This window comes from Pteropus vampyrus, unplaced genomic scaffold (assembly GCF_000151845.1).
Source record: "Pteropus vampyrus isolate Shadow unplaced genomic scaffold, Pvam_2.0 Scaffold715, whole genome shotgun sequence".
NCBI lineage: Eukaryota > Metazoa > Chordata > Mammalia > Chiroptera > Pteropodidae > Pteropus > Pteropus vampyrus.
Window position 1 is genome coordinate 577,595 of NW_011889496.1, and position 18,572 is coordinate 596,166.

The following is an 18,572-nucleotide window of genomic DNA, read 5'->3' on the forward strand; positions in this document are numbered from 1 at the left end:
GATTATTATTAGTACCCTTAATGTGCTACTTTATTTTAGTTAATATAGCTTATAAACATAACATTATTAATATCTTACTTGATTATTGTTTGTCTCCTTCATTAGAATATAAGTTTCAGAAAAATAGAGACTGTTTTCTTCTCTACTGAACTCAATAATCTACAGTTGTGCTTGGCATATAGTAGGCGCTAGACGAATATCTGTTTAATAAATCCAAGAATAATAGAGGTAATTATTAGGTATATACCTAAGGCATTTTTTTCATTTGACTCTTGTATGAGCCAGTAGATCTGACTCCTTATATTTTATCTAGGAAGTGAGCCGTGTCTGTTTACCCATATTAATTAAGTCTGCTGAGATCATGGTAAGAAGTAACTAAACTACTATGGTGACTAAGTTTCTCTTCTCTGGCTTCTCCCATTTTGAAGATGGTAGCTTCCTCTTGTTCATCCCTTTGTTTGTCATCTACATATTCATTGTTTTGGGAATCTCATTGTATTTTTTGCAGTCAGGATGGATACTCAGCTCCATAATCCCATGTATAATTTTATAAGCATTTTCTTATTTCTGGATATCTAGTACTCCACAGCTACCATTTACAAGATGGTTTTCAAGTACATCAGTAAAAAGAAGATCATCTCTATGATTGGTTGCCTCTTGCAGATGTGCTTTCTCCATTCACTGGGAAATTCAGAGGGGATTTTGCTGACAACTATGGCTATTGATAGGTATGTTACCATCTGTAATCCTCTCTGCTACCCAACCATTATGACCCCTAGCTGTGTGCTCAGCTCTCTGCAGGTCCTACATCTTTGACTTTCTTGTGTTGTTCCCAGAGATTGCATGGATTTCCACAATGACCCTCTGTGGGCCCAATCAAATCCATCAGATTTTCTGTGACTTTGAACCTGTGCTGTGTCTGGCCTGTACAGACATGTCCATGATCCTGATTGAAGATGTGATCCATGCTATTGCTATCATTTCCTTTGTCCTGATTATTGCCTTTTCTTATATCAGAATCATCACAGTAGTACTGAGGATTCCTTCTTTTGGGGGTTGCCAGAAGGCGTTTTCTACTAGTGCATACCCTCTTGGTGCCTTTCTGGTATTCTCTGGTGGTGTATCCCTCATGTACCTACCTTTCTTCATCACTTTTCCACCTATTTTGGATACAGTCATTGCACTGATGTTTACAGTTCTTGCTCCCTTTTTCAACCCTATCACCTAAAGCATAAGAAATAAGGTTATGACGGTTGCAATTAAAAAAAAATTCTCTGCCTTTGATTCTCAGTGGGCGACCAGCACTGTGAGTCACATTTCAGAGATCCAGCATAGACAACAACCATCAGCGGATCACTTTGTAGCTCTCACCAGGTAGCCCTGAGCAATCGAAAATAGTGGCTGACCTTGGCTTACAGGGGACCCCTCTCCAAGGGCCGCACAACCAACACATCTAGAGGCTGACATCAGACCACAACAGAACAACTACTAATTAGTTCTATTAGTGATTCACACAAAGAGTGGTTGCAACAAGAACACAAGCCTGCTAGGACAAATCCGATTCAGTGGGGTAAGCCCCCACACAACAACTCTTATCCTGAGGATGCAGCCAATTCCCACAATTAGTCAGCCTAAACATTAATCCCACCCAGTGATCTACTAACAACAATAAAGGCTTGGCAACAACAGAAGATCACACCCAACCCACACAAAGGTCATGTCCAGAGCTCTCAGTATAAGAGATCAGGAAGAGTGTGCCACTGGACCACACAGGATACCTTCCACATTAGGCCATCTGGACAAGGTTGAGAGGCAAAACAAATATTTCTGACACATATAAATGAACTTGGAGAGGCTAATAAAATGAGAAAACAAAGAAACATACCACAAATGAAACAACTAGTGAAAACTCCAGAAAATAAGCTAAATGAAATGGAGGCAAGCGACCAACCAGAGACAGAGTTCAGAATAATGGTTATAATGATGCTCAATGGGGAGAATGGATGAGCACAATGAAAACCTCAACAGAGAGATAGTAAGCATTAAAAAGGACACAGAAACCAGAAAAATGAACCAGACAGAAATAAGAAATACAAAGCTAAAATGAAGAATACACTAGAAGGATTCATCAGTAAATTGGAAGAAGCAGAAAATCAAATCAGTGAATTGGAAGACAAGGTAGCTTAATACACCCAATCATAACAACGAAAAGAAAAAAGAATTTTTAAAAATGAGGATAGTTTAAGAGACCTCTGGGACAGCATGAAGCATAAAAATATCCGAATCATAGGAAGAGGAAGAGAGCAAGGTATTAAGACTCAATTTGAAGAAATAATGACAGAAAACTTCCCTATGTGGCAAAGGAATTAGACATATAAATTCAAGAAGCACAAAGAGTGCCAAACAAGAGGAATTCAAACAGACCTGCACCAAGACACATCATAATTAAAATGCCAAAGGTCAAATACAAAGAGAGAATCTTAAAAGCGGCAAGAGAAAGGAAGTTGGTTATTTACAAGGATACCCTCATGAGGATGTCTGCTGACTTTTCAGTGGAAACTTTGCAGACCTGAAGAGAATGGCAAAAAATATTCAAAGTTATGAAAAACAAGAATCTACTACCACAGATACTCTACCCAGCATGCCGTTCGATTAAAATGGAAGGTGAGATAAAGAGCTTCCCAGACAGAAAAAAGCTTAAGGAATTCATTGCCAACAAGCCAGTATTACAAGAAATGTCAAAGGGTCTTCTGTAAAAAGAGAAGGGGTAAAAAAGAAAATAGAAATAACAAATATGAATAATAAAATGACAGTAACGATGTGCCTATAGGTAATCACTTTAAATGTAAATGAATTAAATGCTCCAATTAAAAGACATAGGGTAACCGAATGGATAAGAAAACAAGACCCATGCATATGGTGTCTACAAGAGACCCACTTCAGATCAAACAACACTCACAGACTGAAAGTAAAAGGATGGAAAAAGATATTTCACTCAAACAGAAATGAAAAATAAAGCCGAGGTAGCAATACTTATATCAGATAAAATAGACTTTAAAACAAAGGCTATAATAAGAGATAAAAAAGGGCATTACATAATAAAGGTATCGATAAATCAAGAGAACATAACCCTAGTAAACATATATACACCCAACATAGGAGCACCTACATGCATAAAGCAATTATTGATTGACATAAAAAGAGAGATCAACGGGAATACATTCATAGGAGGAGACTTTAACGTCCCATTGACAACAATGGACAGATCTTTCAGGCAAAGAATCGACAAGGAAACAATGAGCCTAAAAGAAACATTAGGACAGATGGACTTAATAGATATTTTCAGAGCATTTTACCCCCAAAAAGCAAAATGTACATTCTACTCAAATGCACATGGAACATTTTCAAGGATAGACCACATGTTAGGACACAGAGCAAGTCTCAATAAATTTAAAAAGATTAAAATCGTATTGCAATGGTATGAAACTAGAAATCAACTACAAGAAAAAATGAAAATACACCAAGACATGGAGGCTAAATAACATGCTACTAAACAATGAATGAGTTATTAATAGGATCAAGGAAGAAAGCAAAAGATACCTAGAGACAAATGAAAATAAAAACACAATGACTGAAAATTTATGGGACACAGCGAAAGCAGTCCTAGGAGGGAAATTCATAACAATACAGGCCTACATTAAGAAACAAGAAAAAACTCAAATAAGCAACCTAACCTTCTAATTAAAAGAAGTAGAAAAAGAACAGCAAAGTCCAAAGTGAATAGAAAGAAGGAAATAATAAAGATCAGAGCAGAAATAAATGAAATGAAATCTAGAAAAACAATACAAAAGATTAATGAAACTAAGAGCTGGTTCTTTGAAAGGATAAACAAAATTGACAGACCCTTCGCCAGATTCATCAAAGAAAAAGAGAGCGGACTCAAATAAGTAAAATGAGAAATGAAAGAATAGAAATAATCACAGGCTCCACAGAAATATAATGGATCATAAGAAGCAATTATATGCCAACAAATTGGACAATCTAGAAGAAATGGATGCATTCCTAGAAACATACGATATCCAAAGACTGAGTCAAAAAGAAACAGAATTATGAACCGACCAATTACCACCAACAAAATTGAATCAGTAATCAAAAATCTCCCAAAATACAAATGTCCTGGACCAGATGACTTCATAGGTGAATTTTACCAAACATTCAAAGAAGAATTATCACTTATTCTTCTCAAACTATTCCAAAATTTCAAGAAGAATTTCTTTTTGCATATATCTCCCTGGGCAAGGGAAACAAAAGCAAAAATAAACAAATGAGACTACATCAAACTAAAAAGTTTTTGTACAGCAAAGGAAATCATCAACAAAACAAAAAGACAACCAACTATTTGAGTGAAGATATTCACTGATGACACATCTAATATGGGATTAATATCCAAAAATTATAAAGAACTTATACAACTCAACAACAAAAAAAACAAACAATCCAATTTAAAAAATGAGCAGAAGACCTGAACAGACACTTCTCCAAAGAGGAAATAGAGTAGGCTAACAGACATGAAAAGATGCTCAAGGTCACTAATCATCAGAGAAATGAAAATTAAAACCACATGAGATATCACTTCACATCTGTCAGAATGGCTTTCATCAATTAATCAAAAAACAACAAGTGTTGGCGAGGATGTTGTGTAAAGGGAACCCTCATACATTGTTGGTGGGATTGCAAATTGATGCATCTGCTATGGAAACAGTATGGAGGTTTCTCAAAATATTAAAAATGGATATATCTTTTGACCCAGCAATTGCACTTCTGGGTATTTATCCAAAGAGAGCCAAAACAATAATTTACAAAGATCTATGCAATCCAATATACATGGCAGCACAATATACAATAGCCAAGATATGGAGGCAACCTAAATGCCCATCAACAGACAATTGGATAAATAAAATATTGCTCATATATACAATGGAATATTACTCAGCCATTAAAAAAAATGAAATCCTACCATTTGCAACAACGTGGATGGACCTAGATGTTATTATGCTGAGTGAAATAAGTCAGACAGAGAAAGATAAGTACCATATGATTTCACTTATATGTGGAATCTAAGGAACGAAAAGAATAAACTAATCAAAAACAGACTCATAGACATAGTGGACAATTTAGTGACAGACCGAGGGGAGGGGTGTTTGGGGACTGGGAGAATGGGGTGAAGGATTAAAGAAGCACAAATTAGTAGTTGATAGTTGGGCACAAGAATGAGAAGCACAGCACAGGGAATGCAGTTAGCGTTAATATGATGGCTAAGTGGAGGGCAAGAGAGGGAGAGAGCAATTGGGAGAATTGTTTTATGAACAATATAGATGTCCCTTCAATGTACTGTATACTTGAAACTAATTTAAATAAGTAAATTTATTTTAAAAAAAGAAACTTCTCTGCCTTCAGAAGGGGTTTAACGCATCTGCAAGTTAATCGTAGCTCACATACAACTCTCGCTTTGGAGGTTACTTTAACACACTAAACCATAAGATCAACCTATAAATTATTCATTGTCACACTGATATTTTCTATTTATCCCAGTTCTTCTTCCCATGTAGATGTTATTTTATTTATACAAGTTCAATGAAGACATCATAGTCTACCTGTTTAGACTTACACGGATGGATAAATAAATGGAAATATGATGTTTAAGCCATTAAAATATATTTTATTAACAGTAATTTTACTGTTATATAAGTATTATTACTATTATTATATAAGCTTTAGTAACAACTATAGATTATAAAATATAGTGCTAAAAATAATGAGATCTGCAGAAGAGGTTAAGATTCATATTTCACCAGTACCACATACTAGCTTTCTGATCTTGAACAAGTTATAAACTAATTTCTCTGCATATTAGTTTTATAATCTATGAAATGAATGTAAAGATTATATATTTTTAAAATAGAAGTTTATACAGTTATGAAAATTAAATACAACTACTTAGGATACTGCATAACATAGAGTACAAAATAAGTGTTAACTGTTAATATTATTTGCCACTAATTACTAGCATTTGTTATGACTAATTTAAATGATGCTATAAGAAAGAGTGAGATATTAAGAACAAAAGCTCATACTTAGGAATATTTAGGTATGATTATTTTTATAATGTTTTGGTTACTACTGTTTCTCAGGAGTCAAGTAGAATTTTATATGGGCTGTTTTGGTTGAATTCATCTACTTTTATTGAATTAAATTATTTGGTTGAAAGTAGTCTCAAATGCATCTATATAAAAATATAGATGGATGGGTAGATAAGTAGATAAGTCGATTGATCAATCGATAGATAAATATAGATATACACCATTTTGACTAACTCTTGCTTTCATTTTTGTTCCCTTTGAAATGCATTCTGTGCATTTCCACCAGAAATTAATTTTCTAAAATGCAAGTTTAGATTTCTGCATTAAGATAGAAGTTTAAACCCACATATTTAAATTTGCTTTTACCAGAAATTCTATAGAAATAAACAAAGTCAGGACTGGATAAACTGTTAGATGCCATAAGTACTGAAAAGTGTTAAGAATAAAATAATAAGGATTAAAATATCCATAAGGTTACCCAAAGACATTTATGATGGTTATTTTAATACCCTGAAATACAATATATCACCTTCTTTTCAAGGAAAAAAATACATTAATTTGGCTAAAAAATTAAAGCTCCAGTAAAGTCTGTCTATTGGGTAGTCCAGCAATAATCAAAGATGTATATTTAAAAACTAAGAGCAATGTCAGAACAAACAAATAAACAAACAAACAAACAAAACCAAAATATTATAAGTACTGGGAAAAAGAGAATCCTCAATTGATCCTCTATCTTGAATCATCTCTTCAAGTATGAATACATATGAGATCCAACTGAAGACAATAGTTATCTGCCAAATATTGGACAAGGAAATGAAAACTTAGGAATTAAATGGATGGAATTCTATATAAAAGCTATGGAAAAAATAATCAAACCTAAGAAAAGCAGATGCTAAGGGCCATAGTTCATATAAGAACTCTGCATAGAAGGAATAGATCAGATAGAATCACAATGAAGCTATCCCTTGAGCTGTGCTAGAGAAGTGCATGAAAAGTAAATCTGAAATACACAAGATAGAGAAGTGATTAGATATCCGTGTAAGCTCAAGTGGCTAAAACAAAACCAGAAAAGTACAATTTCTTGGAACAACAGCAATTATCTATAGCTTATTTGAGACTTCATGGCAGATACTTCCATATTTGCCATGAGCAATTAGATATTTGACACATTCTTCACTAGCCAGTTTTTATATTCATATATGTAGTCACACACAGACACATACTCACGCAAACACTAGATTACCTTTTTTCTAAATCACTTTATAGTCCTTCCCTACACTGCATGATTTAAGACTTTGTTAAATGCATTAACTTTGTTAAATGCATGGTCCAATAATTACTTGAATTACTATAATTAAAAACCAAAAAAAGAGATTTAGGAATTGAAATCAAATGCTCTTTTGTGAAACAGACTAACTCTAATTTTAAAAAATTCAAAATATTTTTGTTTAAAAATTCAATGAGATTTGTGAAGATAGCATCTATTAGTAAAAAAGTAGCAAATAAAAATACTAAAATAAAATATAATAAAATTTTTCAATAATAGATTAAATACATCAGAAAATGAGAAAATGACTTCAGAAAGAAATTTACATATGATATATTATTGACTTGTCTATATAATTTTATTAACCAATGTCATCCAATAAATTTAATTAAAAAATAAATTTGAAAAATGCCTTGAGAAAATATTTCAACATATAAAGAAATGATATGAAGGCCAAAGGTTAAATGCAAAGAGAGAAAGAAATATATAGGGAATATATTAATATATTATACAGAGCATATATGTGATAATAGGAATTCCAGAAAGAAACAAAGCATACAGAGAAAAAATAATAATTTAAATTAAAAGAAAATATTCCTGGGTTAAAAATACTTAAACCATTAAATCAAAAAAAGACCTGACACTGAAAATCTCATAGAAGAAAGCATAGGGAAAAAGGTTCTTGACGTTGGTCTTGGCAATAACTTCTTAGATATGACACCAAAGCACAGGCAACAAAAGCAAATATAGACTACTAGGACTACATCAAACAAAAAGATTTCTGCACAGCAAAGGAAACAACAGAATAAAAAGGCAACCTACTAAATGAGAAAATATTTGAAAACCATATATCTAAGAGGTTAATTTCCAAAATATTGTTGTACACACAGAGCCAAGAAAAAAACCCCAAGACTGAAAATCTACCTGCATAAGTGGAGGATAGGAAATGGCAAAAGAAAGAGGCTGGCCACTCAACTCTGGTAATTAATAAAGTTTATTAAGGGAAATTTATAAACATCTCTTGGGCAGCTGCAAGATGAAGTGGATCCACACGCTGCTTGGCAGGCACCAGAGAATTATACAGGATGATATTCATGGGTACGAGTATGTGAATGCTACCAGAAATTACATTTTTGACCAGATTAGGACAACAACCTGTTCCAGGAACCAGCACGTGACAGGAGGCAGGGGAAGTAGTGCTGATTTATGTCAGAAGGAACATCAATTACAATCAGACAGCCTCTAAAGGGGATTTGCAGAAAATAACCTCTGTTTTTGCCCAGGTCCAGCTCAAGGGATGGATAGAGGTCACATCATGGAACAGTCTCTCCTTCCCAAATATACAAGAAGCTCCTACACTCAATTTAGTAATAATAATAATAATAATAATAATAATAATAATAATAACAACCACCACCACCACCACCTAATTTTTAAAAAATAGGCAAAGGACTTGAACAAACATTTAAATTGAAGACATTCAATTTAAAGTTAGTTTGAAATTCTCAAAATTATTAATCACCAGAGACATGTAAGTCAGAACTACGATGAGACATCACTTCACACCTGTTAGAATGGCTGTTAACCAAAAAACATAGATAACGGCTGTTGGTGAGATTGTGGAGAAATTGGAAACCTTGTACACTTTTGGTGAGGATGTAAAATGGTGTAGCAGTTATGAAAAACAGTACAGAGCTTTCTCAAAAATTAAAATTATAGCTACCATATAATCCAGCAATCTTACTTCTGGGTAAATATCAAAACAATTGAAATCAGGACCTCAAAGAGATATCTGCACTCTCATGTTTATTGCAGTACTGTTCACAATATCCAAGATATGTAAACAATGTAATTGTCTATCATAAGATGAATGGATAAAAAAATGTGGTATATGGAGACAATGGAATATTATTTAGACTTTAAAAAGAAGTCTACCATTTACAACAACATGAATGAACCTGGAGGGTATTATGCTAAGTGAAACAAGCTAGTCACAGGAGGACAAATACTACGTGATTCCACCAGATGAGGTATTTAAAATAGTTAAACTCATAGAAACAGAAAACATAATTATAGTTGCCAGGAGCTGAGGGGTGGGGGATATGGGAAATTGTTCAATGGATATAAAGTTCCAGTCATGATAGATGAACTAGTTCTAGAGATCTGCTTTATAACATAGTGTCTGTAGTCAAGAACATAGTATTGTGTACTTCAAAATTTGTTAAAATTGTAGATCTCATGTTAAGTATTCTTAACACTTAATACACATGAAAGAACCAAAAAATAAAAATAAAATAACCAACAAAAAGGACACCAGAAAACTCTGGAAGGTGTTGGATATATATTTATTACTTTGTGTTGATGGTATCAAGAGCGTTTGCATGTGTTCAAACTCATCAAACTGTACAAATTAAATATGTGCAGTTCTTTGTATACAAATTATACCTCAATAACATTTTTTCAAAAATAGAATACATTCTACAATATAAAGATGATGTAATATAGAATTGTACACTCAAAATCTATATAATTTTATTACCAATGTCACCCCAATAAATTTAGTTTGAAAAATAAACTGTTTCATGACATGCTAAATCATTAGAAATAAAATTTTGTCAGTTGAAATTTTCAAATTTCAAAAAAATGCATATTAGAGACATTAGACAAGAAAAATAGGCCCCCAAGTCATAGGAAGAAATGTTACACAAAACTCAGAGAGAAAAGAAGCCTCTTCTCATCCCAAAATTTGATACATATTTCTAAGAAGATTACACAATAAAAGCAACCAGATTAAAAAAAATAACTTTGAGTTTTCAATAGAGCAATGGATTGAACACATGGAGTAGAGAACGATTGTGTGAAAAAGGGTGAGATATTGACCATCAATAGAGAGATCGGTAAAATCATCCTGAATCCTTTAGGGTAGGATAAATTCACATGCATTTGTAACATGAGAAAAATCACTTCAATATTGGCACAATATCCCAATGACATGTTTATTATGAAAGGATATTATTTGCTATTATTTTTTCAAGATGTTTACTGGTGTCAGCAGTATATTTCTTTCAAGACTTCCCACGTCTGTGTGTTCATTTAAGAAGAGCAGTACCACAACAAAACTCTTCTTTGCAGAGAGTCTTGGTAGACACATGCAGCTAAGAGAATAACCACAGTGCTGGAGAAAGTAGCTTACGGTGTTCAGGAAGATGAGTGCAATCAAGAAAAAATGTTTATTGACAATTTCAATTTGAAAATCTAATGAGAGGAAAGTACAGTGGGGACATTTCTTCTAATTAACTTAATGAGGACAAGTGTTGCTCTCTGTTTTGGCACAGGGGAGGAATCCCTTGTGAAGCCCATGTCCCCTCCCTGCTATTCCCTGGAATGTCTGTGAAAGCAACCATAAGTTCCCCTTTGAAGAGGCTGAAGGGATATGAAGGATGCAGAGACTCAAACAGATAGAGGAGTTTCTGTGGTCTTTGGTAGAGGTGAATGCAGAAGACCGAAGCTTGGAAAAAAAGAATTCACTCATCATGCTTAAGAATAATAATTTTGTACCCTGAAAACTGCATTGTAAAAGAATTTAGAAGCTTTGAGGGAGGCAATGGCAAGTTTAGGAGAAACTACCTTCTGGGATATTGGGCACAGCTATATATGAAACAAGATAGCCCACTTATGATGCCATCTGTTGACAGGTCATTTCGTCCAGACTTGGTTAGGATTCTTATTAAAACTGAATTGTCATATTTTCCTTTCCAAATAGTCCCCAATTTTCTTTGCTCACTTTTCCATGGCTGTCTTTGAGTTTAATTATGATTATACCCAGTGGCTCGATTCCAAGTTAATTTATTTGACATCAACAATTATTTACATACCATTTCTGTTCTATATACTGCAAGATAAAAGGTTTTTACTTCCTGAAGGATAAACTCAGTCTAGAGAAGGTAAAACAAGTAAATTGATAATTATTATGCAACATGATAAATACAATACAGAAATTCTAGCATGATAATGCCCAATATTTCAGAGTGTTTACACATTCCTCACAATACTCTAAGCGTTTAATATATATTCGCATATATTAGTAGAGGCAGTTAAGTGCAGGTTAAAACATATCACTAGAGATGTAGTGTATGGATTTAAATTCTGACTTTGTCGTTTTTCAGCTGAGAATCCCTGGGCAAAGTATTTAACTTGTCTGTGCCTAAGTTTTCTCATCTATAAGATGGGGATAATAATCTTACCTCATTAAAATATCATGAGCATTAGATAAAAAAATATATATGCTTGTGCGTGGGGCAGTGCTTGCCACAGTAAGTACCATACCTACTATGTTATTATTGTTGTTATAATATATTCAGCCATTCTCAAAACCTTATGCTCTAGTATTAATATTTTCTTCATCTTACAAATAGGGAATTAAAGCCAGAGAAAGGCTAAGTAACTTGACTTAACTCACAGGGTTTATAAGCAATGAAGAACATTTAAATCCTGGCAATTTGTTTCTGGTATACAGATTATTAACCAGTATTTTATGTTGCTTTTGTGTCAGGAGAGGGAGCAGAAGAAGTAAAGGCATGCTACATTCCAGTCAGAGGAAGTAACACACATGGGAGGGTGCCATGATTTCACAAAACAGTGTGAACATTGGGATTACAGAGAATAGAGTTAAGAAATGCCAGGAGGTGAAACTAGAGAAAGTTCAGAGTCAGATATGTTGGTTTGGAGTTTATGAAAGAGCTACCTGGAGAAAATATTTGGAAATAGTAATAGTTGAAATCTCTTGTAAGTGGAAAAGATCACCATGGAGCATATAGAATTACAGAGGTTAGAATAGATGATGGGAGCCCGGGGGAAATAAACACTTGGGAAAGAGTTTAAGAAAAGCAGCCAATTCTTAGTTTTTTGAGGAACCACCATACTGTTTTCCATAGTGGCTATACCAATTTGCAGTCCCACCAGCAGTGTATGAGGGTTCCTTTTTCTCCACATCCTCTCCAACATTTCTTATTACTTGTCCTGTTGATTACAGCTATTCTAACAGGCGTGAGATGGTATCTCATTCTGGTTTTGATTTGTATTTCCCTAATAGCTAGTGATGTTGAGCACCTTTTCATATGTTTGTTGGCCATTTGTATGTCCTCTAGGGAGAAGTGTCTGTTCAGGTCCTCTGCCCATTTTTTGATCGGATCATTTGTTGTTGTTATTGTTGTTGTTGTTATTGAGACGTATGAGTTCTTTGTATATTTTAGATATTAGGCTTTTATCAGAGACATTGCATGCAACTATATTTTCCCATTGAGATGGTTGTCTCTTCATGTTGTTGACAATTTCTTTTGCTATGCAGAAGCTTTTTAGTTTGCTGTAGTCTCGTTCATTTATTTTTGCTTTTATTTCCCTTGCCTTTGAGGTCAAATTCATAAAATCCTCTTTAAATCCAAGGTCCTTGAGTTTTATTCCTCTGTTTTCTTTTATACATTTTATTGTTTCAGGTCTTATATTCAGGTCCTTCATCCATTTTGAGTTGATTTTGGTGTGTGGTGATAGACAACAGTCTAATTTCATTCTTTTGCAGGTGGCCTTCCAATTTTCCCAGCATCATTTTTTGAAGAGGCTTTCCTTTCTCCACTGTATGCTTTTGGCTCTTTAGTCAAAAATTCTTTGCCCATATAAATATGGGTTTACTTCTGGAATCTTGATTCTGTTCCACTTGTCTGTATGTCTGTTTTGCTGCCAATACCATGCCATTTTGATTACTGTTGCTTTGTAGTATAATTTGTAGTCAAGCGGAGTGATGCCTCCAGAGTTATTCTTTTTTCTCAAAATAGCTTTGGAAATTCAGGGTCTTTTGTGCTTCCATACAAATTTGATGATTTTTTTGTTCTATTTCTTTAAAAAATACCAATGAGATTTTGATGGGGATTGCATTAAATGTGTATAATGGTTTAGGTAATATGGTCACTTTAATTATGTTGATTTTTCCATTTCTTTGTATCTTCTTCGATTTCTTTTAATAGGGTCTTATAGTTTTCATTATATAGGTCCTTCATATGTTTTGTTAAATTTATTCCTAGGTATTTTATTCTTTTTGTTGCAATTGCAAAAGGAATTATTTTTTTCATTTTTTCTGACAATTCATAATTAGAGTATAGGAATGCTATGGATTTTTAAATATTGATTTTGTATCCAGAGACTTTACTGTATTTGCCTATTGTTTCTAGGAGTGTTCTTCTTGAGTCTTTAGGGTTTTTTAAATAGAGAATCATGTCATCCACAAATAGTGACAGTTTGACTTCTTCATTTCCTATTTGGATGCCTTTTATATCTTTTTCTTGCCTGATTACACTCACTAGTACCTCCAATGTTATATTAAATAACAGTGGTGATAGTGGACAGTCTTGCCTCTTCCTGATCTTAGAGGGAAGATTTTCAGTTTTTCACCATAAAGTATAATGTTAGCTGAGGATTTGTCATGGATGGTCTTTATAATATTAAGGTTATTTGCTTCTATACTGATTTTGTTAAGTGTTTTGATCATAAATCGATGCTGTATCTTGTTGAAGGCTTTTTCTGCATCTATTGATATGATCATGTGATTCTTATTTTTTAATTTGTTTACGTAGTATACCACATTAATCAACTTACATATGTTGGACCATCCATGTGCCCCTGGGATGAAGCCCACTTGTTCCTGGTGTATAATCTTTTTAATATGTTACTATATTTAGTTTTCTAGTATCTTATTTAAGATTCCTATTTAGAATTGATCTACCATATTATCCAGCAATCCCTCTACTGGATATTTACCTCAACGACTTGAAAACCCATATCTGAAAAGATATTTGCACACCGATGTTCATAGCAGCATTATTCACAGTGGCCAGGACATGGAAGCAACCAAAGTGTCCTATGATAGATGATTGGCTAAAGAAGCTGTAGCACATATATACAATGGAATATTACTCTGCCATAAGAAGAGATGATATACTTCCGTTTGCGACAACATGGATGAACCTCGAGATAATCATTCTACGTGAAATAAGCCATACAAAAAAAGTTGAAAATTACATGATATCACTGATATGTGGGATATAAACCTAAAAGCAACAAATGAACAGAACAAACAGAGACTTAGGGACATGGACAATGGACTAGTAGTTACCAGAGGGTAGAAGGTGGGGGAGGAAGGGAGAGGTAGATGAGGTAAAGGTGGTCAAATATAAGGGTTTAAGGGGAGGGTGAAGTGGGTAAGGGGATCAAATATATGGTAGCTGAAGGAAACTGGACTTTAGGTGGTAATCACACAATAAAATATATAGATGTCAAACTATAATGTACACCTGAAAATTATATAATTGTATTAACCAATGTTATCCCAATAAACTTAATAAAAAAGTAAAAATTTAAAAAATTACAAATTTAAAAAAGCAAAGAAGAGCAGCCAAGTTAATATAAAAGAAGAGAGGAAAAATAAGAGTAAGAATGAGAGTATAAATAAAAATAAGTGAAACAAAAGTCAAAACCAAAGTCAGAACCACCTCTAAGAGCCACTAGGAGCCACTTCTATTGAGAATGGAATCACAGGGCAGAGGAAGAAAGCCTCAAGTAGGAGTATTGAACTGTTTCTAATGCCAGAGAGAGCTGAAGTTTTCATTAGTAATTGGCAGGCAGGGCATTGCTCAACTTGGTCAGAGAATCTTCAGAGGAATAATAGTATAGAAAGTATACAGAAAATGTTATAAAATAAGGAGAGGTGTAGTGGATTTTATTACTCCACCAGGTAATGTATAAGTCTTTTGCAGGTATTTACTTGATCCTACCACATCCTTATTAGATAGATACTATTTTTAACCTCATTTCACAAATGAGTACTTGAGACTGAAAGATTAAGTAATATGCAATAACACATATAAATATTAATAGGCTTAATTGGAATTTCAGTATAAACCCCAGGTTTACATTCTAATCCCCTAGAACAGAGATCTCCAAAGAAGAGTGTGCAAGATGGTCCAATTGGGTGGGAAAATAGAATGACATAACTTCTATTATGTCTATTTTTTCTCCATGCTCCTTACTTTTTAAATTTATTATTATGTATTCTACATATATATTTGAATTACATGTCATAATATATATATTGTGAATTACTGTACATGTCATATGTATTATGACATGTCATATATTATAACACGTACAGTAATTCATTATATATTTTATGACATGTAATATATGAATTACTATACATGTCATAATACAGTACTTGTGTATAACTTATTAATACAAATACTTAAATTAGAAGTTAAGTTAAAAATTATACTAATTTTGTACTACTAAAAACATTTGGAGACATCTATTTCTGTAATTGTGCTTCTGCGGGAGTGAGAAAAAATATCTAATATTGGTTAATATGTACATTAGTGTGAAATTAGGGAAAAAAATAAAACCTTAAAGTTATTCCTTGTTACATATTCCAGTTATTTAGCTGTACATCTTCTTTTCCTCTCCACCTCCTTGTGAGCTGGTATGTTCCTTCTCCTTCATTTACAAGTAGTTCTGTTGGAGATATGATGAGTGGAAATTTATCAACAGTGACTGAATTTATCTTTACTGGCTTTCTCCGGATCCAGGATGGTAGTCTCTTATACTTCTTTCCTTTACTTTTTATCTACACCTTTATCATCATTGGGAATCTATTGATCTTCTTTACTGTAAGGCTGGACACCCATCTCCACAATCCCATGTATAATTTCATCAGTATCTTTTCCTTTCTGGAGATCTGGTACACCACAGCCACCATTCCCAAGATTCTCTCTAATCTCATCAGTGAAAAGAAGACCATCTCTACTACAGGCTGCCTCTTGCAGATGTACTTCTTCCATTCACTAGGAAATTCAGAAGGTATCTTGCTGATCACCATGGCTATTGACAGATATGTTGCCATCTGCAACCCTTTTCGCTATCGAATGATCATGACCCCTCGGCTTTGTGCCCAATTCTCTGCATGCTCCTGCATCTTTGGCTTCCTCATCCTACTTCCTGAGATTTTAATGATTTCAACACTGCCTTTCTGTGGGCCCAATCAAATCCACCAGATCTTCTGTGACTTGGTCCCTGTGCTGAGCTTGGCCTGTACAGACACATCCATGATTCTGATTGAGGATGTGATCCATTCTGTGGCCATCATCATTACCATCCTAATCATCGCCCTGTCCTACATAAGAATCGTCACCGTGATCCTGAGGATTTCCTCTGCTGAGGGTCAGCAAAAGGCTTTTTCTACCTGTGCAGGTCATTTCACCATCTTCCTGATGTTCTTCGGCAGTGTATCGCTCATGTGCTTGCGTTTCAATACCACTTATCCACCAGTTTTAGACACAGCCATTTCACTGATGTTTACTGTACTTGCCCCATTCTTCAATCCCATCATTTATAGTCTGAGAAACAAAGATATGAAGAATGCAATTAAAAAACTCTTCTTTCTTTAGAAAGCATTAAACACATCTGGAGGTTAATTCTGAGTCACAGCTTCTCTTTCATTGTTTTAATGTTTCTCTAACAGATTAAAACATAAAATTACTATATACCTAATTCTTTGTCACACTGAACATTCTGTTGTCCTGAGTATTTTTCTTATATGTAAGAAAGCACAGTTATATTCTGTGTCATCGTTATGCAACTTGATGTGTATATATATATCATCAAAAACTTTATTTTGGGGTTAAAAGTTTTTCTTTCTTTTGAAAAGTAGTAATTAAAGGAAAAAATGCTCACCACTTTAGAGGGTTAGAATTGTCCATCAGAAGCTGGCCATCCACTTCGAGATATTATGTCTTTATTTAGGTAGTAGATTATACAGGAGCGATACCAAAGAAAAAGACAAATACAATCTTATGGAATTACATTACACATTTATTTTTAGTTATATAATAAGCATTTGTCTTTAGTAACACTAAATTATTAATATTGTCGGTCATGTTCATAAGAAAACTATAGTATAGAATAATATTTATAATAATACACTTTATTACTTACAGCTAAGTACATATATGAATTATAATTATTGTTTGCCTTTTTAGGGCTAAGCATCTTCATTTTCTCTAACATTTACAGTCAAAAGTCTTTTTTGCACCTGTTGAATAGCAGCATTAAAAAACATAATTCATTTAACCTTTTAACTAAATAACTCTAAAAACTTTCTTACCCTTGCCATACCTAATATAACTGCCTTAATTTAAGTTTCTATCATCATTTATGCACAGCTATTGTAATTATCTTTATAAAACACAAGGACAAATTTAGCTATACATATAGAAATTTTTTCTCACATGTTTGCTCGGAAAAAAAAAAAAAAAAACAAGGACAAGAAAGTAATGGAAATACCAAGCTACCAGGAAAAAAAAAAGATAAAATGGCTATAGGAAAACCCCATATTTCAATAATCACCCTAAATGTAAATGGACTGTGTCACCAATAAAAAGGCAGAGTGCAAATTGCATCAAGAAACAAAACCCAACCATATGCTGCTCGAGGAGACCATCTGAGTTCCAAAGACAAATATAAACTCAAAGTGAAAGGGTAGAAAATAATATTTCGAGCAAATGGCATTCAGAGAAAAGCGGGAGTAGCAGAACTAATTTTGGATGAAATAGATTTCAAAATAAAAAAAAGTAAAGAAAGATACTGAGGGATACTTCATAATGATAAAGAGAATCATGCAACAAGAAGACATAACACTTATTAATATCTATGCTCTCAATCAGGGAGCCCCGAAACATGTAAAGCAAATACTAACAGAACTAAAGGGAGAAACAGAGCAAAACATTATCATAGTAGAGGACCTAAATACCCCACTCTTAGATATGGACAGATCATCTAAACAGAAAATCAATAAGAAAATAACAACCTTAAATGACACATTAGACCAACTGGACATAATTGACATTTACAGAGACTTTCATTCCAAAACAACTGCTTATACATGCTTCTCTAGTGCACATGGAACATTGTCAAGGATTGACCACCTACTGGAACACAGAGAAAATCTCAACAAATTAGAGTAGTTTGAAAGCATACCAACCATATTCTCTGATCATAATGTTTTGAAGCTGTAGATCAACTGTAAAAGAAAGCAGGAAGAACAAATACATAAAGAAGAAACAACATGT

At 33.7% G+C, this 18,572-nt stretch overlaps 1 protein-coding gene and 1 pseudogene across 1 annotated transcript; both read left to right on the plus strand.

The window, feature by feature from the left end:
• Positions 1-385: 385 nt before the first annotated feature.
• On the plus strand, positions 386-15,441 carry LOC105309317 (annotated as a pseudogene).
• A 485-nt stretch (positions 15,442-15,926) lies between these two features.
• Positions 15,927-16,892, plus strand: LOC105309302 (olfactory receptor 6K3). Its single transcript, XM_011385431.2, has one exon. It carries the CDS (start codon positions 15,972-15,974, stop codon positions 16,890-16,892), a length of 921 nt encoding a protein of 306 aa, XP_011383733.1. The 5' UTR covers positions 15,927-15,971.
• The last annotated feature ends 1,680 nt before the right edge of the window (positions 16,893-18,572 follow it).